We start from the raw sequence: 24432 nt of genomic DNA on the forward strand, positions 1-24432 counted from the left end.
GTAGCTTTGTTGGTAGTGATGTTTTCTAAGGCCCACTTGACTTCACATTCCAGGATGTCTGGCTCTAGATGAGTGATCACACCATCGTGATTATCCGGGTTGTGAAGATCTTTTTTGTACAGTTCTTCTGTGTATTCTTGCCACTTCTTAATATCTTCTGCTTCTGTTAGGTCCATACCATTTCTGTCCTTTATCGAGCCCATTTTTGCATGAAATGTTCCCTTGCTCTCTCTAATTTTCTTGAAGAGATCTCTAGTCTTTCCCATTCTGTTGTTTTCCTCTATTTCTTTGCATTGATCACTGAAGGAGGCTTTCTTATCTCTTCTTGCTATTCTTTGGAACTCTGCATTGAGATGCTTGTATCTTTTCTTCTCCTTTGCTTTTCGCTTCTCTTCTTTTCACAGCTATTTGTAAGGCCTCCCCAGACAGCCATTTTGCTTTTTTGCATTTCTTTTCCATGGGGATGGTCTTGATCTCTGTCTCCTGTACAATGTCACAAACCTCTGTCCTTAGTTCATCAGGCACTCTCTCTATCAGATCTAGGCCCTTAAATCTATTTCTCACTTCCACTGTATAATCATAAGGGATTTGATTTAAGTCAGACCTGAATGGTCTAGCAGTTTTCCCTACTTTCTTCAATTTAAGTCTGATTTTGGCAATAATGAATTCATGATCTGAGCCACAGTCAGCTCCTAGTCTTGTTTTTGTTGACTGTAATCAAACTAGCAGTATTCTTTGGGGTTCTAGCAATGTTCTCTCTTGGTCTGCTAATGGTTTCAGGGTTCATATGGTAAATCCTTGCTCCTCTAAATTTTTGTTTCCTACAATTTTCTGTATATGTATTAAATGTTTTAGAAATACACTTTGCTGTTAAAAATAATTATAATCACATATGTTGAGATACTTAAAACTATAAGAGAATGTAATTGTATAGTAGTATACTATACAATTGTATAGTAGTTATACTATTAAGTGTATTGTATTATATACTATTAATTGTATTATATAATAGTTATACTATTAATTCTGAAATTTAGAGAGAGAAAAAGTTCACACATTCACAGTCACAAAGATTTGGCGGCCTTTTGAGTCTGTTCGTTACTCTCTGCATGTAGCAGCTGTTAGGCAGCTTAATCTTAAAATCATGAAGTGAGTCAGTATAAAGACAAGCCAACAACAGCCAAAGTCAGCAGAGTGGAAAGCCGTAAAGACTGTGGGTCCTCTATGTTGAGCTCTGAAGGCACTGAGCCTGCAGCCACTTTCCCAAGCTATCTTATGTGAGAGAATAGATTTTTTTCATTCTTAAGAGAAATAGGAAATAGGAAACAGGCATAGAGAACAAATATGTGGATACCAAGGGGGAAGAGGTTTGGCATGGGATTAACACATATACACTGTTGATACTGTGTATAAAATGGAACACTAATGAGAACATACTCTACAGCACAGGAACTCTACTTAATGTACTGTGGTGACCTGTAGGGGAAGGAAATCTGAAAAGGAGGGAATTGTATGTATAGCTGATTCATTTTGCTCTACAGTAGAAACTAACACATTGTAAAGCAACTAAAGTCCAATAAAAATGTAAAAGAGAAGAAGATAAAGTACAAGCCACATCTAATATTTGATAAATGGATAAACATTTAATGTACTTAAATGTGAAATGCAGAAAAGAAACCCAACTAGTATTTTTAAAATTGAAAAGGATGTTCATTGTTGATAATAATCATAAATTCAAATAAAAATGAAACCAAAATCCCCACCTAGTAATTGCCAACTATTGCCACATTTTATTGTGACATGGAAAGCTGATGAAGGTAGTTAAAGCTGATGATCTGTTATTTGTTTGTAGTATTGCAAATTAGTAACAGTCGTTTTGGAAAGTTATTGACAGGTATTTCAGTAGTCATAAAAACACCCATTTTCCTCTAAGATACGTAAGAAATATGTAAGTTATCACATTTCTAAGAATCTCTCCTAAAGAAATCAATCAGATTATGCAAAGCTTCCTTGAAACTTTATTTCTAGTAAGGAATAACAGGAAAATATCAACATATTCAACATATGAAAATTAAGTAAATTAAAAATTTCAACTTAATTCCTTTTTAGTTGTGATTTAAAACTATGCCAAAAATATATACATGGAAAGGAGAAGAAACCTGAAATGATTATAATAGTTAGAATAGTGGGAATGTGTGTGTTCCCTCCTTTTTTTCTAGTTTTTGAACTTTGTTGTTCCTGTTGAGTCTCTGAGTCCTGTCCAACTCTTTGCAACCCCATGAGCTGCAGCACACCACCCTTCCTTGTCTTTCACTGTCTACCAGAGTTTGCTCAAACCCATGTCCATTGAGTCAGTGCTGCCATCCAACCATCTCATCATCTGTCACCCTCTTCTCCTATTGCCCTCAATCTTTCCCAGCATCAGGGTCTTTTCCAATGAGTCAGCTCTTTGCATCAGGTAGCCAAAGTATTGGAGTTTCAGTATCAGCAACAGTCCTTCCAATCAGTGTTCAGTGTTGATTTCCTTTAGGACTGACTGGTTTGATTTCCTTGCAGTCCAGGGGAGGACTCGCAAGAGTCTTCTCCAACACCACAATTCAAAAGCATCAATTCCTTGGCACTCAGCCTTCTTTATGGTCCACCTGTACATGACTACTGGAAAAAGCATAGCTTTAACTGTATGGACCTTTGTCAACAAAGTGATGTCACTGCATTTTAATATGCTGTTGTCTAGGTTTGTGATAGCTTTTCTTCAAAGGAACAAGCGTCTGTTAATTTCATGACTGCAGTTACCATCCACAGTGATTTTGGAGCCCAAGAAAATAAAATTTTGTCATATCTATTTGCCATGAAGTGATGGGACTGGATGCCATCTTAGTTTTTTGAATGTTGAGTTTTAAGCCAGCTTTTTCACTAGGCTCTTGAGTTCTTCAGTTTCTGCCTTTAAAGTGGTATCTGCCTATCTGAGATTGTTGATATTTCTCCCAGCAATCTTGATTCCAGCTTGTGAGTCTTCCAGCCTGGCATTTCATATGATGTACTCTGCATATAAGTTAAATAAGCAGGGTGACAAAATGCAGCCTTGACAATATGGTACCTCTTCAGTCATAAAATTATTATAGTAAATTAGAGCATTCGTTTTTTTCTTATAAAATGATTTTATAAGTATGTTATACATGTTGTCCAAATAAAACCTGCTAGTTTTGCACATATTATAAATTGTATACATTTATCACGGAGGCAATCTGCTTATTGAGTATGGTTTACTAAGTAAATTTCTCTAGAGAGAATTTTCATTTAATACTCAGGTAATGCTGTAATTCAGATGATTTGGAGGAACTCTTTAACTTTGGGCCTATGTTTAAAGATCAAGCAAAGTAAAATCACCAAAATCTAGCAATTTCACTTTTCTAAAACATGTAGAGAAAGAGAAAAAAATATATTGGAGTAGAATGAGCTCAGTGAGATCTTGGAGTTGATTAGGGTTGAGTGAAGGTAATAAGGATTTGTATTACAGCAGAGGCAATGACACTTAAAAAGAAGAGATAGGTATGGAGAAAGGGATTATCAAGAAAGACTAGCAAAGCTTGATAGCTCTATGAAAGTGAGAATGGGCAGGATGGAGGAAACAGTAGAACAGTCATTTAAAACAGGTTGAGTTTGAAATGACAGCAGCATATCTGGGAGAAACTTCCCACCACATGGTTGTGTATAGCCTGGAAATTAGGAGACACAAAGCAGAAATACAGATTTAAGAGTCATTTTGAGGCAGAGGTTGAAGCCATGGGGATGCATGAAGTCTCTAAAAGAGAAGGAGAATGTAGCCTTTCAGGGACTGTGCACTCAGAAGAGGTTTAGAGGGAATACAGAAGAACCTGAATCTCATGATTTTCTGTTTTAGATCCTAAGTGTTTAATGGACAAAATCCATGTTCATCATATAGGAATTTCCATTGAATCAAGTAAATAAGTCATCAGTGATTTTAAAACCCATGATCTTTTTAAATTTTAGAAACTTAATTTCTTTATACAAATGACATAATTTCTATAGACTTTAAATATATTTTCATTTATTTACTTTTTTATTGAGTAATCTGTTGAAAGTTTGATTTTATGATAAACTTGTCAACTGTGACAGAGTTAATTATTAACCTTGCTTTGGATGAATTTTTCAGAATCTTTGGAGATTTTCAAAATCCTTTCCATGTCAGTTCAACTTCTCAGGTAGATTCATAGTAATAAGCCTTAGAAGAGTAGAATTAAGAACATGGGAGTGCTTCTTTCCAGCCACATCAGTGCAGTATTTCATTCTGAAATAGGAGCCAGATTGATACAATTGAATGACTTGCCTTAGAGCTATAGGACCATAATTAAGATTAGCTTTGTCAACTTTCTAGAGGTATTAGTATGCAATGCTAAGCATTTTTGTCACAGTGGTATCAAGGCATGTTATCATAAAGCCTGAAAACACATTTTAATAAAAGTCACATTATATTGGGTTTATTCATTTAGAGTCAGTACTTTATTCCTAAATTTGTAGGCTGTGACAAGATGAGTTATATACTTAAAAGTATATACTTCAAAAGTTTGTCCTAACAATATCTTCTTTTTGGTCATAAAAAAATGAACTGGAAGTAAGATGGCATACATTAGGCAGTATATCACTATACTCCACAAAATAACGAATGGTACATCTGTTTGTCTGACAAGTTACCAAATGCTTTTTACATCATCTTGTAATCATCCACTGCAGACTCTGATTTCACACTCAGAAATATCATGCTTTTAGGTCCCCTTTCATTCTTGTAATTTGATTATCATGGGTTACTCTGGTACCATATCTAACTGAAAAACATCATAGATTCCTCATGGAAAAAGTTAGTATTTCTTGATAATGCATTTTTCTAAATTATACCTTTGCATCATTTTATAATGTATTTGAGAGGAAATACCGTTTTATCCTTCAGGTTTGAGTGCAAATCAAGTAAATAAGAGTCTTCTATATATTATCAGAGAAATTAAGAACACATATTTATGCCTTTTTTTAAGAGAAATAGTTTTAATCTGTACTTATTTATTTGATGAGCATTTTATATCCAGTTGACTTGCTTAGCAGTTCAGTTCAGTCAGTCAGCTGTGTCCGACTCTTCGTGACCCCATGGACTGTAGCATGCCAAGGTTCCCTGTCCATCACCAACTCCCAGAGCTTGCTCAAACTCATGTCCATCAAGTCATTGATGCCATCCAACCATCTCATCCTCTGTCGTCCCCTTCTCTTCCCTGCCTTCAGTCTTTCCCAGCATCAGGGTCTTTTCCAATGAGTCAGTTCTTCACATCAGGGGGCCAAAGTATTGGAGTTTCAACTTCAGCATCCGTCCTTCTAATGAATATTCAGGACTGATTTCCTCTAGGATTGATCTCCTTTCAGTCCAAGGGACTCTCAAGGGTCTTCTCCAACACCACAGTTCAAAAGTGTCAATTCTTCAGCGCTCAGCTTTCTTAATGGTCCAACTCTCACATCCATCCATACATGACTAATGGAAAAACCATAGCTTTGACTAGATGGAACTTTGTAGGCAAAATAACATCTCTTGGTTTTTAATATGCTGTCTAGGTTGGTCATAGCTTTTCTTCCAAGGAGAAGGCATCTTAATTTCATGGTTGCAGTAACCATCTGCAGTGTTTTTGAAGTCTCTCACTGTTTCCATTGTTTCCCCATCTGTTTACCATGAAGTGATGGGACCAGATGCAATGATCTTAGTTTTCTGAATGTTGAGTGTTAAGCCAGCTTTTTCACTCTCCTCTTTCACTTTCATCAAGAGGCTCTTTATTCTTATTCACTTTCTGCCGTAAGGGTGCTGTCATATGCATGTCTGAGGTTATTGATATTTCTCCCAGAAATCTTGATTTCAGCTTGTGCTTCATCCAGCCCGGCATTTTGCATGATATACTCGGCATATAAGTTAAATAAGCAGGGTGACAATATGCAGCCTTGTTGTACTCCTTTCCCGATTTGGAACCAGTCTGTTATTCCATGTCCAGTTCTAACTGTTGCTTCTTGATCTGCGTACAGATTTCTAAGGAGGCAGATAAGGTGATGTGGTATTTCCATCTCTTAAAGAATTTTCCACAGTTTGTCACTATCCACACAGTCAAAGGCTTTTGCATAGTCAGTAAAGCAGAAGTAAATGTTTTTCTGGAACCCTCTTGCTTTTTTGTTTATCCAGTGGATGTTGTCAATTTGATCTCTGGTTCCTCTGCCTTTTCTAAATCCAGCTTGAACATCTGTAAGTTCACAGTTAATGTACTCTTGAAGCCTACTTGGAGAATTTTGAGCATTACTTTGCTAGCATGTGAGAGGAGTGCAATTTTGCAGTAGTTTGAGCATTCTTTGGCATTGCCTTTCTTTGGGATTGGAATGAAAACTGACCTTTTTGCAGTCCTGTGGCCGCTGCTGAGTTTTCCAAATTTGCTGGCATATTGAGTGTCGGAGTTTAACAGCATCATCTTTTAGTATTTGAAGTAGCTCAACTGGAATTCCATCACCGCTGCTAGCTTTGTTCATAGTAATGCTTCCTAAGGCCTGCTTGACTTCACATTCTAGGATGTCTGGCTCTAGGTGAGTGATCACACCATCATGGTTATCTGGGTCATGAAGATCTTTTGTGTACAGTTCTTCTGGGTATTCTTGCCACCTCTTCTTAATATCTTCTGCTTCTGTTCGGTCTGAACTGTTTCTGTTCTTTATCAAGCCCATCTTTGCATGAAATGTTCCCTTGATCTCTGATTTTCTTGAAGAGATCTCTAGTCTTTCCCATTCTGTTGTTTTCCTCTATTTTTCTAATTCTTAAGGAAAGTTAAAAAGTAGGAGTTAGATGACTAAAGTTATAGAAATCACAAATACTTAATGAAGACCTGAGTGGCAGCTAAAGAAATAGAACAGCTCTAGGTAGAGCTGTAAAGAAGAATTACTCAGTGAAAATAAGGCTTTAGAGCTGAGTGCTAAATAAGCTTCAGTTAATGAAATGCCCTGAACTTAGTAGGAATGCCCTTGTTTTCTTGTGAGAATGAATGAATAGGTTGATCTCAGGCATCTTCTTATATCCCCCATCATCTTGGTCCCTCAGTCAGAGCGACCTCTTTAGGAACATCTTGTGTTTCAAGTTTCTCTGAGCAGGTCCAAGTAGTAAGGCTGGGAACAAGTAGTGTTAGTCTTAATGTATTTCAGACTAGGTTGACATTTTTATTTTTATTTTTTGCTTATTCAAAGATAACATGGTTATGAGTATTATTATAAGATTCACTTGAAACCTGGGGCTGAGGAAAACATATTTGTACCAAAGTATTTTAATGACTCATTTCATGTAATGAATGAATTCTCTTTTTTCCAGGGAACGGATTTGTAAACTCAAGAGCTTCTCCAAATTTGATCGGAACTACTGGTGCAAATAGTTTAGGCAAAGTTATGCCTACAAAGTCTCCCCCTCCTCCAGGTGGTGGCAGTCTTGGAATGAACAGTCGAAAACCAGATCTTCGAGTTGTCATCCCCCCTTCCAGCAAGGGCATGATGCCTCCACTGGTACGTTAAACTTTTCATTCTTTAAAACATGCATTTTATACATAGTATATGTTTTCCTTTGGAATTTTCTGTACTTCCATGGGATCTAGACCTTATTCCTAATGAGTATTTCTATTGGAAATTAGCATTGGAAGAGACAAGTATATTTTAACTACACAAAAACAGATTATGAAAAAACCGGAGATAAACCTACTTAATGGTTATTTAAATTAAAGCTAAATATGAAGAAGTTATTATGTTAATTTTCATTTACTGGACTGGAATCTTTACTTAGAGATCTCATCCTCAGTTTGATAAATTAAACTTGACTTACTTCTCTGTGCTTTTGCATAGTTTCAGTATCTTTTGCATATTCCTTTCTGTAATAAAAACTCTATTTGTTAGAAAGTTCTACATACAAAAAGAACTATTATAGAATAGGAAAGAATGCATAAAAACTTATGCTAATAAGTTTTTTTGTTTACTCCTTCTCAAATAACCTTCCCATTTAACTCTATAAAGAATATAGGTCTTCCCACTCTAGCCCTTAACAATGTTCCAGCCTTGTTTGCTTTTGAATCCTGGGTCTATGAAGAAGGGGAGAATGTTTATCAACTTAGCTTTCTACAGAAAAAGTTATATATGCAAGTTTTATCTGTCTGACTTCAAACAATCAGTGTGATGTACCGGGTGGTCTTTCTACTATGCAGCTGCTGAACTTGCCGTTTGATTGATTTTTAAGTAAAAGCAGTGCTATCAGGGTTTAGATAATTATTCTACACTGTATAATACTTTATGGATTCCCAGACGTCTTGATGTGCATTGCATCATTGGAAGCTCAAACTGTGATCTTTGCTAGGTAAGATAAGGAGACCAAGGGAAGGTCAGTACTGGTCCAACACAGTGCAAAAGAGAGCCAGAACTGAAACTCATTAAGTCAAAAAGCAAAGTGCTTTTTCATTCAGAGATATAGAAAACTGAAAACTTGCTCCCAGCCTTACACTAAACAAAATATTGGACAAGCAAGTTCATAGTTTTTCTTGAACACATTGTAGTATTGAGATTTCAGGGGACCAGCTGGCCCAGACTCTAGGGAGGGACAGATACTGCAGGGAGAGAACATTGGAGCACTGGTTTATCTGGGCAAGACACAGATAATGAGTTAAGGTAGGGTGATTGGTGAATTGCTGGAGGCCAAGTGTTCACAGGCAGAGCTCTGTAAAACGTCTGGGATAGCGATATCAGTTCAATTCAATTCAGTCGCTCAGTCGTGTCCGACTCTTTGCGACCCCATGAATCTCAGCACGCCAGGCATCCCTGTCCATTACCAGCTCCCAGAGTCCACTCAAACTCACGTCCATTGAGTCCGTGATGCCATCCAGCTGTCTCATCCTCTGTCGTCCCCTTCTCCTCCTGCCCCCAATCCCTCCCAGCATCAGAGTCTTTTCCAATGAGTCAACTCTTCACATGAGGTGGCCAAAGTATTGGAGTTTCACCTTTAGCATCATTCCTTCCAAAGAAATCCCAGGGCTGATCTCCTTCAGAATGGACTGGCTGGATCTCCTTGCAGTCCAAGGGACTCTCAAGAGTCTTCTCCAACACCACAGTTCAAAAGCATCAATTCTTCGGCGCTCGGCTTTCTTCACAGTCCAACTTTCACATCCATACATGACCACTGGAAAAACCATAGCCTTGACTAGATGGACCTTTGTTGGTAAATGAATGTCTCTGCTTCTAAATATGCTATCTAGGTTGGTCATAACTTTTCTTCCAAGGAGTAAGCGTCTTTCAATTTCATGGCTGTAGTCACCATCTGCAGTGATTTTGGAGCCCCCCCAAAATAAAGTCTGACACTGTTTCCAGTGTTTCCCCATCTATTTCCCATGAAGTAATGGGACCAGATGCCATGATCTTCGTTTTCTGAATATTGAGCTTTAAGCCAACTTTTTCACTCTCCTCTTTCACTTTCATCAAGAGGCTTTTTAGTTCCTCTTCACTTTCTGCCATAAGGGTGGTGTCATCTGCATATCTGAGGTTATTGATATTTCTCCCGGCAATCTTGATTCCAGCTTGTGCTTCTTCCAGCCCAGCGTTTCTCATGATGTACTCTGCATAGAAGTTAAAGAAGCAGGGTGACAATATATAGCCTTGACGTACTCCTTTTCCTATTTGGAACCAGTCTGTTGTTCCATGTCCAGTTCTAACTGTTGCTTCCTGACCTGCATATACGTTTCTCAAGAGGCAGGTCAGATGGTCTGGTTTTCCCATCTCTCTCAGAATTTTCCACAGTTTATTGTGATCCACACAGTCAAAGGCTTTGGCATAGTCAATAAAGCAGAAGTAGATGTTTTTCTAGGACTCTCTTGCTTTTTCGATGATCCAGTAGATGTTGGCAATTTGATCTCTGGTTCCTCTGCCTTTTCTAAAACCAACTTGAACATCTGGAAGTTCATGGTTCATGTATTGCTGAAGCCTGGCTTGGAGAATTTTGAGCATTACTTTACTAGCGTGTGAGATGAGTGCAGTTGTGCGGTAGTTTGAGCATTCTTTGGCATTGCCTTTCTTTGGGATTGGAATGAAAACTGACCTTTTCCAGTCCTGTGGCCACTGCTGAGTTTTCCAAATTTGATGGCATATTGAGGGCACCACTTTCACGGCATCATCTTTCAAGATTTGAAATAGTTCAACTGAAATTCCATCACCTCCAGTAGCTTTGTTCGTAGTGATGCTTTCTAAGGCCCACTTGACTTCACATTCCAGGATGTCTGGCTCTAGGTGAGTGATCACACCATCATGATCATCTTGGTCATGAAGCTCTTTCTTGTACAGTTCTTCTGTGTATTCTTGCCATCTCTTAATATCTTCTGCTTCTGTTTGGTCCATACCATTTCTGTCTTTTAATGAGCCCATCTTTGCATGAAATATTCCTTTGGTATCTCTAATTTTCTTGAAGAAATCTCTTAGTCTTTCCCATTCTGTTCTTTTCCTCTATTTCTTTGCACTGATCACTGAGGGAGGCTTTCTTATCTCTTCTTGCTATTCTTTGAAACTCTGCATTCAGATGCTTATATCTTTCCTTTCTCCTTGCTTTTTGCTTCTCTTCTTTTCACAGCTATTTGTAAGGCCTCCCCAGTCAGCCATTTTGCTTTTTTGCATTTCTTTTCTACGGGGATGGTCTTGATATCTGTCTCCTGTGCAGTGTCACGGACCTCCGTCCATAGTTCATCAGGCACTCTATCTATCAGATCTAGGCCCTTAAATCTATTTCTCACTTCCACTGTATAGTCATAAGGGATTTGATTTAGGTTCCTACTTTCTTTAATTTAAGTCTGAATTTGGCAATGAGGATCTCATGATCTGAGCCACAGTCAGCTCCTGGTCTTGTTTTTGTTGACTGTATAGAGCTGGTCAAGTCTTAGGCTGTCTTGCAGAAAAAATTGGGAATGTTCTGAAAAAAAAATCTCCCTTTTTGGTATACAGCTGGGATAGGGAAAGAGCCACCACTACAGAATGGGCAAAAAGTTTTCTCTGGGTTCTTCTATTTTACTCCTATGGAATAGGTGTCTTAATCTGTGCGGAGATGAACAACACGAATGGTCACCCTTAGGGGACTGGTGAATTCCCACTGTACTGGGGCAATGGGAAAGGGAGGCTCTTTCAGCCTGTGGTGAAGGAGAAGGAACAGTGCCATATCATGGCAGAATTTCTGAGAAGGCTGCAGCCTGATGCATAACACAAAGGAGAAGCCTTAAAACTGAGAATGTAGCCGTTTTCTTTGGGAAAAAAACAAGCAAAAAAAAACCTCTAGCAAACCAGTCTCCCACTGCCCCCAGAGGCATTTGAGGCCTGTGGTAACTATACTGAGGGTAACAATACCAACAAAACACAAACTCAGCCTAGTTCTTAATTAAATTAACTCAAACTCTGCACTAAAGGCCTGGTAGGAGGAAGACCTATAGGTCTACTGTAAGTAAAAATCCCCCAAACTGACATGTAAACAGAAGTTGTTGCTGTTCTCAGTCATGTCTGACTCTTTTCCACGCCATGGACTGCAGCACATCAGGGTTTCCTGTCCTTCACCATCTCCTGGAGTTTGCACAAACTCATGTCCATTGAGCTGGTGATGCTATCCAGCCATCTCATCCTGTCTCCCACTTTTCCTCCTGTCCTGAATCTTTCCCACCATCATGGTTTTTTCTAATGAGTCAGGTCTTTGCATCAGGTGGCCAAAGTATTGGAGCTTCAGCATCAGTCCTTGCAGTGAATATTCAGGGTTAATTTCCTTTAGGATTGACTGGTTTGATCTTTTTGCTGTCCATGGGACTCTCAAGAGTCTTTTCCAGCACCACAGTTCAAAAACATCAATTCCTTGGTGCTCAGCCTTCTTTATGGTCCAACTCTCACACCCATGCATGACTACTGGAAAAACCATAGCTTTGACTAGACCAACCTTGTCAGCAAAGTGATATCTCTGCTTTTTAATATGCCGTCTAGGTTTGTCATGACTTTTCTTCAAGGAATAAGTGTATTTTAATTTCGTGGCTGCAGTCACTGTCCACAGTGATTTTGGAGCCCAAGAAAATAAAATCTGTCGCTATTTGCATTTTCCCCCATCTATTTGCTATGAAGTGATGGGACTGGATGCCATGATCTTTGTTGTTTGAATGTTGAGTTTTAAGCCAACTTTTTCACTCTCCTCTTTCACCTTCATTGAGAAGCTCTTTAGTTCCTCGTCACTTTTGCCATTAGGGTTGTATCATCTACATATCTGAGGATATTTATTTCTCCCAGCAATCTTGATTCCAGCTTGAGCTTCATCCAGCCTGTCATTTCACATGATGTACTCTGTGTAAATTAAATAAGCAGGGTGACAATATACAGCCTTGATGTACTCCTTTCCCAATTTGGAACCAGTCTGTTGTACCATGTCCAATTCTAACTGTTGCTTCCTGACCTGCATACAGATTTCTCAGGAGGCAGATAAGGTGGTGGGGTATTTGCATCTCTTTAAGAATTTTCCAGTTTGTTGTGATCCACAGAGTCAAAGGCTTTAGAGTAGTCAAGGAAGCAGAAGTAGATGTTTTTCTGGAATTCCTTTGCTTTCTCTGTGATCCAACAGATGTTGGCCGTTTGATCTCTGGTTCCTCTGCCTTTTCTAAATCCAGTTTGTACATCTGAGGGTTTTCTTGATTCATGTGCTGTTGAAGCCTACCTAGCTTAAAGGATTTTGAGCACTACCGTGCTTACATATGAAATGGGTGCAGTTGTGCAGTAGTTTGAACAGTCTTTGCCATTGCCTTTATTTGGGATTGGAATGAAAGCTGACCTTTTCCAGTCCTGTGGCCGCTGCTGAGTTTTCCAAATTTGCTGGCATATTGAATGCAGCACTTTAACAGCATCATCTTTTCAGATTTGAAATAGTTCATTTGACATTCCATCATCTCCTTTAGCTTTGTTCATAGTAATGATTCCTGATGCCCATGTAACTTCGCATTCCAGGATGTCTTACTCTGGGTGAGTGATCATACCATTGCGGTCATCCAGGTCATTGAGACCTTTTTGTACAGTTCTTCTGTGTATTGTTGCCACCTCTTTTTAATCTCTTCTGATTTTGTTAGGTTCATACTGTTTCTGTCCTTTAATGTACCCATCTTGCATGAAATATTCCTTGGTATCTCTTAATTTTCTTGAAGAGATCTCTAGTCTTTTCCATTTTGTTGTTTTCCTCTATTTCTTTGCATTGTTCACTTAAGGCTTACTTATCTCTCCTTGCTATTCTTTGGAACTCTGCATTTAGATGGGTGTATCTTTCCTTTTCTCCTTTGCCTTTCACTTCTCTTCTTTCCTCAGCTATATGTAAGGCCTCTTCAGACAACCATTTTGCTTTGTAAATATTTCTTGTTCTTGGGGATGGTTTTAGTCACTGCCTCCTATACAGTGTTATAAAAATCTGTCCATAGAATTACCCAAACTGAAATGTAAAGAGAAGAGTCAAAAGAAAACAAAAAACAAAGCAATACCTCCTCTCAACCTAGAATTTTGTACCCAGCAAAAATATCTTTCAAGATATGAAAAAGAAATAAAAACTTTCTCAAACAGAAATGTGGGAATTTATTGCCAAGAGACAGATATACTCTACAAAAAATATTAAAGGATGGCCTTTGGAAGAAGGAATATGCTACTAGAAAATTCTTGGGTCTGTACAGTAAATAAAAATAAAGAACAATGGAAATGGAATAAATGAAGATAAAAATAAAGTTAATTTTGTCTTCTATGTTATAAATTTCAATTTTAGAACAGTTTTAAATTTATATAAAGATAGCAAAGATAGTACAGAAAGTTCCCATATGCTTCACACTCAGTTTCTCCTGTTACTAACAGATTAGTATTACAGCTAATGACTCAATGTTGATAAACTGTTATAACAATGTTTTAAAGTCCAGAGTATTCAAATACTCTTAGTTTTAAACCTTATGTCTTTTTCTGTTCTGGAATCCAATCCAGCATACCATATCGAATAGTAGTTTATCTAGTAGTAGTAGACATAGTAGTCACGTCTTTTTAGGCCCTTCTTGTCTTTGATATTTATCTAAGACTTTACTTACTTTAGTGGCCTTGACAGTTCTGAGGAGTACCGGTCAGTTATGCTGTAGAATGTTCCTCAGTTGGAGTGTTTCTGATGTTTTCCTCCTGGTTAGGCTGGTGTTACACATTTGAGGGAGGAAGGTCATGGAACTCATGTGCCCTTTTCGTAACATTACATCAAGGGCACATACTGTCTCCATGACTGTTGGTCACTTTGATCACTTTGCTGGTGTAGTATTTCACTTGCTACTGTTTTTCCCCTTCCCATAGTGCCCTCTTTGGAAGGAACTTACTGTGTGAGGCCCACATATAAGGAATGGAGGTTATATTCCACCTTTTTTACTGCAGATTATAGATTATTTGGAGTTCTTCTGCACAGGTCACTTATTGTTCTCTCTCATTTAATCATTTGTTTATAGTAATATGAACTCTCATGTACATTGATTTTATACTTTAGGTTATAGTAGTACTAAATTCTGTTAATATATGATTCTACCAGTGGTGGTTTATTCTGTTGCTCAAATTGTTCCAGCTTTAGCTATTGAGGACTATTCACTTGGTTCCTGTCCCCTTTTATATACCCTTGTTGTTGTGGGGTTTTGTTAGCATGGGAAAAGGTCAGGGGAGTTACTGTTTTATTTTCTGGTTACTTTGGAATGCTTCAGGATCATCTTGTATATTTTTTTGCTCCAGTTCTACAATCAGGCATTTCTCTGAGGAACCTTGGCCTGTTTTTGGAGAATGTTATTAGAAACCAAGATCTGGCTATTTTCCCTCTTCTTACTTGCTTCAAAAGATAGTTGACTCTAAAGCAAAAGTAGTGGCAGTGACTTTTGTGTTTACAGCACAGGTAGAAATAAAATAATATTAAGTCGGTAAAAAAGTAATTGTGGTTTCGGATCATGAATTTTACATCATTATAACTAAGCTCAAACATATCTTTATTAATCAAAAGAGGAATCATTATAATCAACACATTTTTCCCAACAAGAAATAAGTTTATTTATTCCTATAGCATAAAAATTCATGTTTTGGGATTCAGCGAACTCTTGGAAAGCATTTTCTGCCTCCTCCTGGTTGTGGAAGCATTTTCTCTGCAAGAAGTTGTCAAGATGCTTGAAGAAGTGGTAGTCGGTGACAAGAGGTCAGGTGAATATGATGGATGAGGCAAAACTTTGCAGCCCTATTCATTCAACTTTTGAAGTATTGATTGTGCAATGTGTGGTCGGACATTGTCATGGAAAAGAATTGGGCCCATTCTGTTGACTGGTTTCAGCTCTAGGCATTGCAGTTTTTGATGAATCTCATAGATTTGCTGAACATACTTCTCACATGTAATGGTTTCATCAGGATTCAGAAAACCGTACTAGATAAGACAGGCAGCAAACCACCAAACAGTGACTGTGATCTTTGTTCGGTACAAGTTTGGCTTTGGGAAGTGCTTTGGAGCTTCTTCTTCTCGATCTAACCACTGAATTGGTCGTTGCTGGTTGTCGTACAAAATCCACTTTTTGTCATACATCACAATCCCATCAAGCAATGATTCATCATTGTTGGCATAGAATAAAAGGAACATGACACTTCAAAATGACAGTTTCTTTTATTTTTCAGTCAGCTCCTGTGGTACCCACTTATTGAGCTTTTACGCCTTTCCAGTTTGCTTTAAATGCCAACCGACTATAGGATAGTCAGTGTTGAATTCTTTGGCAACTTCTGGTGTAGTTGTAAGAGGATCAGCTTCAATGATCCTCTCACTTGGTCATTCTGATGGCTAGCCACTGTGCTCCTCATCTTCAAGCCTTTCTCTCCTTTGCAAAACTTCAACTACCACTGCCCTGTACATTTGTTAACAGTTCCTGGGCCAGATGCGTTGTTGATACTGCAAGTTGTCTCTGCTGCTTTACAATCCATTTAAAACTTGAATAAGAAAATTGCTCGAATTTGCTTTTTGTCTAACATCATTTCTCTAGTCTAAAATAAATATAAACAGCAAGTAGTAAGTTATTATGGAGGAGGAAACGGCAACCCATTCCAGTATTCTTGCCTGGAGAATTCCATGGACAGAGGAGCCTGGCAGGCTCCATGAGGTCACAGAGAGTCGAACACGACTGTGATTAACATACACACAAAGTAAGTCATTAGCAAAAAAATAAAGTGAGAATTGTACATTAAATGATGTATGACATAACCACATTTATTTAAGAATGTATTCCAGTATCAAACAGCAAAGTTCAACAGTGCGAAACCACAATTACTTTTGTACCAACCTAATATGATGACAGAGCGGAGAATTAGAAATACACTTTTATAGGTCTTTACACAGGATGAGGTATACATTTGAAGTTTAACTCAAATTAACTGAAAGTAGAAATTGTAAACCCTAATAAAACTACAGGAGATAAAAAGAGGTATAAATGATAAGGCAATAGAGATAAAATGGAAATACAAAATATGCTCCAATATCCCAAGAAATGGGAGAAAGGGCAAAAAATAAAGAACAGATGGAGCAAATGAGATATAGCTAGCAAGATTGTAGATTTTAATCCAACTATACAAGTAAACGGGAGAAAGCAATGGCACCCCACTCCAGTACTCTTGCCTGGAAAATCCCATGGACGGAGGAGCCTGGTAGGCTGCAGTCCATGGGGTTGCTAAGAGTCAGACATGACTGAGCGACTTTACTTTCACTTTTCACTTTCATGCATTGGAGAAGGAAATGGCAACCCACTCCAGTGTCCTTGCCTGGAGAATCCCAGGGATGGGGGAGCCTGGTGGGCTGCCATCTGTGGGGTTGCACAGAGTCGGACAAGACTGAAGTGACTTAGCAGCAGCAGCAGCATACAAATAAACATGGTAATAAACATCAGTTAAAAGACAAAATGTCAGATTGGTTTTTTAAAATAAATAAAAAGGTCATACTATACAATGTCTGTAAGGACCCCACTTTAAATGTAAAGATACAGGTAAAAAGGTGGAGAAAAATATACTATGCAAACATATAGCCAAAAGAAAACTAGTACAGCCATATTAAGTTCAAACAATGTAGAATTCACAATAAGAAATATTATCAAGGATAAAGAATTTTGCTGACAAATATTTGCCAACAAAGGTCTCTCTAGCCAAAGCTATGGTTTTTCCAGTAGTTATGTATTGATGTGCAAGTTGGGCTGTAAAGAAAGCTGAGCACCGAAGAGTTGGTGCTCTTGAACTGTGGTGTTGGAGAAGACTCTTGAGAGTCCCTTGGACTCATATTGGACTGCAAAGAGATCAAACCAGTCAATCCTAAAGGAAATCAGTCCTGAATATTCATTGGAAGGACTGATGCTGAAGCTGAAACTCCAGTACTTTGGCCACCTGATGCAAAGAACTGACTCATTGGAATAGACCCTGATGCTGGGAAAGACTGAAGGCAGGAGGAGAAGGAGATGACCGAGGTTGAGATGGTTGGATGGCATCACTGACTTGATGGACATGAGTTTGAGCAAGCTCTGGGAGTTTGTGATGGACAGGGAAGCCTGGCATGCTGCAGTCTATGGGGTCACAAAGAGTTGGACATGCCTGAGTGACTGAACTGAACTGAACTGAAAGAAGAGTATTACATATTCCAAGAAATATCTTTAATGTGTATGCACCTAACAGTAAACATTCAAAATACAGAAAACAAAGATGATACAACTAAAAAGTAGAAGAGAAAAACCCATAATTATAGTTGGAATATTCAACACTCTTCTCTCAGTAGTTGATAGAACATGTAGGCAGAAAATTCAGTTAAGGATCTGGGTGACTGAGAAATATTTAACCAGCCTGATGTAAGAGACATTTATAGAACCCTTCACTTTGCATAGCAGAACATACGTTTCTTCTTTAGGGCACTTGCAACATGCCGTAGGGTATCCAGTGTCATAAAACCTCAGCAAATTTCAAAGAATTGAAATCATACAGATTACAGTCTCTGACCATAATAAAATCAGTAACAGAAATACAACAGGAAAACCTCCACATATAGAAATTAAAGAATATGTTTTTAAATAGCTCATGGGTCAAAGAGGAACTATCAAGAGAAATTTTGAAATCTATAGCATATCAGAATTTTGGAGACCAACTAGGAGGAGTTTTGAGAGGGGAAATTCATAGCATTTATATTAGAAAAGAGAAAGGTCTCAAATCAGTATGTTTTTCCTTTAGGAGAGAAAAAAGAGCAAACTTAACCGAAAGGAACCAGAAGAAAAGGAAAAAATGAGCAGAAATTAATGAAACTTAAAACAGACAGTAGAGAAAAGGAGTCAGACCAAAGGCTAATTCACTGTAATTTACCATGTTAAAAGAATTCCACTTTTATTCATAATAAAAATAACTTTACCAAACCGGGAGAAGAAAGGAACTTTTTTAACCTAACGAAGACTGTTTTCAGAAATTCTGCAACTAATATACTTAATAAGGGGAAACTTCAGTCTTTTAGTAAAATAATAGTAGAAACTAGACAGTGATGTTTTCTCACCACTCATATTCAACATTATACTGGAAGTCCTGGATGAGGCAGTAAGGCAAAAAAATTAAATGCATACATACTGGGAAGGAGGAAATTTAAACATTATTCATAGAAGATATAATATGTAGAAAAGCATAAAGAACCTACCAAAAAATCTTCCAATGGAAGTTTCATATTAGAATATGAAATTTTAAAATATCATTTAAACATTACTCAAAAGATACCTACAAATCTAACCATATGGTTTTCATGCGAAAACTATGAAAGACTGTTGAAAGAAACCACAGAGCCAAATAACGTTGTTTTCAGTTGCTAAGTTGTGTCCAACTCTTTTATGACCCCATGGACTATAGCCAGCCAGGCTCCTCTGTCCATGTGATTTTCTAGGCAAGAATACCGAGGTTGGTTGCCATTTCCTATCCAAGGGATCTGCCCAACCTAAAAGGATCAAACCCACATCTTCTGCATTGAAGGCAGATTCTTTACCACTGAGCCACCAGGGAAACCTACGTCAAGATGTTATTCCTTCCTAAATTGGTTGGAAGATTAAACACAACCCTGGTTTATATCACAGCACAGATTTTTATAGGTATCAGCAAGCCAATTCTAAAATATGTGTGGAAAGGCAAAGGAACTACAGTAGCCGGTACAGTTTTGAAAGGGAACAAGTTAGACTAACACTTCCTGGTTTCAAGACCTAGTGTAAAGCTATAGTAGCGAATGTATGGGGGACTTCTCTGGTGGTCTGGTGGCTAAGACTCTATGCTTCCAATGCTGGGAGCCTGGGTTCAATCCCTGGTCAGGAAACTAGATCGCTTGTGCTGCAACTAAGACCTGGCATAGCCAAGTAAATAAATATTTTTTAAAAGACTGTGTGGTACTGGCAAAAAGATGAGCACTGTAGGTCAGAGAGAGCCCAGAGAATATATTCAATTGGTTTTTTACAAAGGTAGTAAGGCAGTTCAATGGAGTAAAGATAGTCAGTACAACTAATGGTGCTGTAGCAATTTGGCGTCAGTATGCAAAAACAGAAACTCAAAGTGTAATTCATACTTTATACAAAAGTTAACTCAAAATGTATTATAGATCCAAATGTAAAACACAAAACTGTGACACTTTAGAAGAAAACATTAGAGAATTACACCAAAAGCATAGTCCATAAAAAATGAATATATTGCTGTTTATCAAAGTTTAAGATTCACTCCATGAAAAGGCCCTGTTCAGAGAATAAAAAATCAGTCTACAGATTAGGAGAGAATATTTACAAAATTAGCGATCTAGTAGAAGACTTGTATCCAGAAAGAGACAACTGCGTACCTGTTAGAGAGGCTAAAATTACAAAAACAAAACAAAACAAAAAAAAACCAATAAGTGCCAAGTTCTGGCAAGGATGCAGAGCAACAGGAATTCTCATGTATTCCTACTTAGAATGCAAAATAGTAGGCCCGCTTCAGAAAGCAGTTTGGCAACTTCTTATAAAGTTAAATATGTATTTGTCATACAACCAAACAGTCTTGCTTCTAGAGAATTTACTCAAGTGAATTGAAAACCATACTTAGAACACAGAAACTGTATTTTTCACTAATTTCCCCCAAAGAAAACAACAGAAATAACCTTCCAGCAGCTGAGTGCATATACACACTTTGGTACATCTGCAGAAAGGAATATTGCTCAGCAATTTAAAAAATAAGGGATGAATTTAATTCAAGACAATATAAATGAATCTTAAATGAATTTTGCTAATTGAAAGAAGCCAGATCCAAAAGATAGGATTACATTTATATTTCATTCTGGAAAATGGAAAACAGGTAAGTAGTTGCCAGGGGTAGGGAGAGAAGTTGACTACAAAAGGAGTAGTATAGGGAATGTTTGAGGGGATGTGATACTGTATTGTTGGATACATGAACCTATGCTTTTGATAAAGCCTACAAAACTATACAATACAGAGTGATTTTTTTTTAACTATATGCAGTTAAAAAAATCAACCAGGATTCCAGGGGAACCCAAGATGAAATACATGAATAATTATTAAAAATGAGTGATATGATATGGAAGGGGATGAACTGGTCTAAATAACTTTGGAAACTGTTGCTCAAGATGGTAAATTTGTTACACACACACAGACACACACACACACCCTTAAATAAGTGAATATTATACATTGTAGATAAAGCCAGGTTTTTGGAGAAATAAATTTTCAGTTAAGCAAGGTGAATGGGAAGATTATAATGAGCCCTATTTTTCTGGACTGTAGTTGGAGGTTTCAGTATAAATGTATTTTTTTTTAACATATATACAGATAGATAGACAAGTATAGATGTATGTACACATGAATTCGAATACATCTGATATTTCCTCGCTCTGACTGCTGAGTCTTAAATCAATGACACCTGGAAACCGAGCACACCTAGCCCTCAGGTCCTAGTTTCTAAACACCATTCTCCAGTGAAAGGAATCAAGCCTTCTTGCAGAAGTGATTGATTGTAGAGCTAGGGCCAGGAAAATGCACATTGATCCAGAGGTGCCAGCAGATAAGGAAATACATGTCAAGTCACAGGAGCCAGCCTTTCAGAGGAGCTCTCAATGGCCAGATCTAGAATAATTTAAACAGCAAAATAAATGATAATATTATTGGATTATAACACAAAGAAAAAAAATAGTGAGACTGTTACTTAGTGACTGAATAAATAAATGGAGAAGGGACAGCTCTTCCTTAGAGGAATTGTAATCAGTGCATGTAGAAAGTCTTGCTTACAAGAAATGGGGGACAGAAAGACCTCTGTGCCTGGGAGCACCACAGGGCCCTATTCAGTTTCAGACTCTTCACAAAAATTAACTCAAAATGGATTGCAGACCAAAATTTTTAAATGCAAAACTCTTAATATTCTTAGACAATAAATGAGAAAACCTAAATGACCTGGTGATGCATTTTTGGATATAACACTATAGGCATGATCCACACAAGAAATAATTGCAAAAGATGTCAAGAGAATGAGAAGACCAGCCAAAGACTGGGAGAAAATACTTACAAATGACACTTCCAATAAAGGACTTCTACCCAAAATATACAAAGAACTCTTTAAGACTCAACAATAAGAAAACAACTCAGTTATAAAATGGGCCAAAGACCTTAACAGACAGCTCACCAAAGAAGATATATAGGTGAAAAATAAACGTATGAAAAGACATTCCACATCATATGTTATTAGGGAAATGCAGAATAAACAACAGTGATATACTCCTACATGCATGTTAGAATGGCCAAAATCTGGAACACTGAGAACACTAAATGCTGGTGAGTTTGTAGAACAATAGGAACTGTCACAAATTGCTGGTGGGAATGCCAAATGGTAAGCCACTTTGAAAGACAGGTGACGTCTTAATGAAACTGCTGCTGCTGCTGCTGCTAAATCACTTCAGTTGTGTCCAACTCTGTGCAACCCCACAGACGGCAGCCCACCAGGCTCCTCTGTACCTGGGATTCTTTAGGCAAGAATATTGGAGCGAGTTGCCATTTCCTTCTCCACTTATAAAACTAAGCATACTTTTACCATATGATCCAGCAGTCACATTTACCTGCATAAAAACTTGCACATGGATGTTTATAGCAGCTTTATTCATAATTGTCAAAACTTGGAAGCAACCAAGATGTTCTTCAGTGGGTAATTGGATAAACTGTGGTACATCCAGACAATGGAGTACTTTTCAGTGCTAAAAGAAATAAGTGATTGAGCCATAAAAAGAAATGGAGGAAAATTAAATACATGTTACTAAGTGAAAGAAGCCAATCTTGAAAGGCCACCTACTGCATGATTCCAACTATATATGACATTCTGGAAAAGGCACAATTTTTATTTTTTTTAGTAAAAAGATCAGGGGTTGAAAAAGGGATGAATAGGCAAAGCATGGAGCATTTTAGTGCAGTGAAATACTCTGATATTATAATGGTTGATACATTTGAACAAACCCATAGAATTATGCAACACCAAGAATGAACCCTAATGTAAACTAGGGATGTTGGGTGATAATGGTAACAAATGTACCACTTTGGTAATGGGGAAAGCTATGTATATGTGAGTTTATGGAAAATCTCTGTGTATGCCCCTCAATTTTGCTGTCAGCCTAAACTGCTCAAAAAATAAAGGTTTAAAGAAAAAAATAATATTATTGGATTATAACACAAAGAATTACAAAATAGTGAGACTGTTACTTAGTGATTGAATGAATAAATGTGGAAGGGACAGCTCTTCATTAGAGAAGAATTCTAATCAATGCATGTAGAAAGAATGAGCGAAATGGCAAATCACCATTATAATATGACAGTGCAGACCTTGAAGGCAAGGTCAACTAAAGTTAGCAAAAATTTAAGGAGAAACAGGATATTTAATAAATCTCAGAATGTCACTCCTCAAATAATAGTTGATTGTAAAAAGAAAAAAAGTGATTTTTATAGTAGAGAATCCTAGTTATTTGGTTCGTCTTTCAGGAACTGGATGTGGAATACCGCCACTATCCTTGAGAAATAAACACTGTAGGAAGTTTCATTTAAGGCATAGAAATATGTTTCTAAGAATTGTAATAAACTGCAAAATTGATGGACAAACTACAAGTTTGACATTTAGCAACTTGTTAGTTATCTTGGTCTTTTTTAAGAGTTCATGAAGCATCTCTGTGGAATTCTAAAATCTGCCCCAGAAACTATCAGTATTTATACTGTTAGCCCTTTAAGTTAAAGTGAAAACTGAATATACACACACCCATAGTATTTTGTTGTGTCTTAACAGTTGGAGATGGGTGAAGATATCTATAACAGAACAGTTGAAGAGGATTTTGCCATGTTTGAAACAGCAGTTTATAGGCCAGGTAGTTATTTTTCAGAGTCAGTAATGAGCCTCACTCCTCTTTCATACTGTTGTCTGCAGATAAACCTGCTTTCAGATTGGGACTTCATGCATCATTTATGCTTATAAAGATACCTTTCGCAGATTGACAGAGAAGCTTGACTTACTCAAGTAAAATAATTTTTAAAAACTAGTTAGATTATTCTAGCATATTAATATTTTTATATGTGTAGAAAGAAAAGGAGCAATATGTTTCTTCATCTCTTTTCTATATGATTTATCAATTCATTTCTCCTCCCATTTTCTTTATTTAGGTGATTTATCGGCTCATTTCTCCTCTCATTTTCTTTATGTGGCTTTTCTCCATTGAAATTTTTATACTCATTTGAAAATTGTATTTGCAAATGATAAATATATAAATTTGTAAAACTATTATACTTATTAACAAATATTTGAGTTCTTATTGTTTCATAATACTGTGTTAGTTACTGTGGGAAAAAAGAAAACATAATTTCTGCTCACCACAGAATTTAATTAAGATAAATGTACATGTGTAACCAGGTCGGGTAGGGATAGGAGGATTTAGATGTAAGTATTGGGCAAATTCCAGGAGATGGTGAAGGACAGGGAACCCTGACGTGCTGCAGTTCATGGGGTCACAAAGAGTTAGACACAACTTAGCGTCTGAACAAACAAAAAAAAATAGCGTTGGTGTTCTCCAGATTCCAAACAGAAACTAGTTTCACAATTAGGAAATCCTTTTATATGTTATCAGAGCGTGGCATAAGAACAGAACAAACTGGGGTAGGAGGGTCTTTAAATACTGGCCCTAGAGAATTTAAAAGAATCTTTCTTGTCTTTTGAAGTCAGCTACAGGTACGGAGACAATAAATAATATATATTTGTACTCACTGCCTATATAATCATCTCTTTAGATTTCCAAACAACTCATAGTGTTCA

At 37.4% G+C, this 24432-nt stretch overlaps 1 protein-coding gene across 7 annotated transcripts in view; it reads left to right on the forward strand.

The window, feature by feature from the left end:
• The window catches only part of MEF2A (myocyte enhancer factor 2A), a 185575-nt gene that overhangs the window by 147944 nt on the left and 13199 nt on the right, over nt 1-24432 (forward strand). For all 7 annotated transcript variants that reach the window (XM_040257015.1, XM_040257021.1, XM_040257018.1 and 4 more), the window contains exon 7: nt 7391-7578. In XM_040257015.1, the coding sequence (XP_040112949.1) occupies nt 7391-7578 (188 nt within the window). The remainder of the gene's footprint in view (nt 1-7390; nt 7579-24432) is intronic.

The sequence above is a fragment of the Oryx dammah genome, unplaced genomic scaffold, assembly GCF_014754425.2.
Source record: "Oryx dammah isolate SB20612 unplaced genomic scaffold, SCBI_Odam_1.1 HiC_scaffold_16, whole genome shotgun sequence".
In the NCBI taxonomy this organism is placed as follows: Eukaryota; Metazoa; Chordata; class Mammalia; order Artiodactyla; family Bovidae; genus Oryx; species Oryx dammah.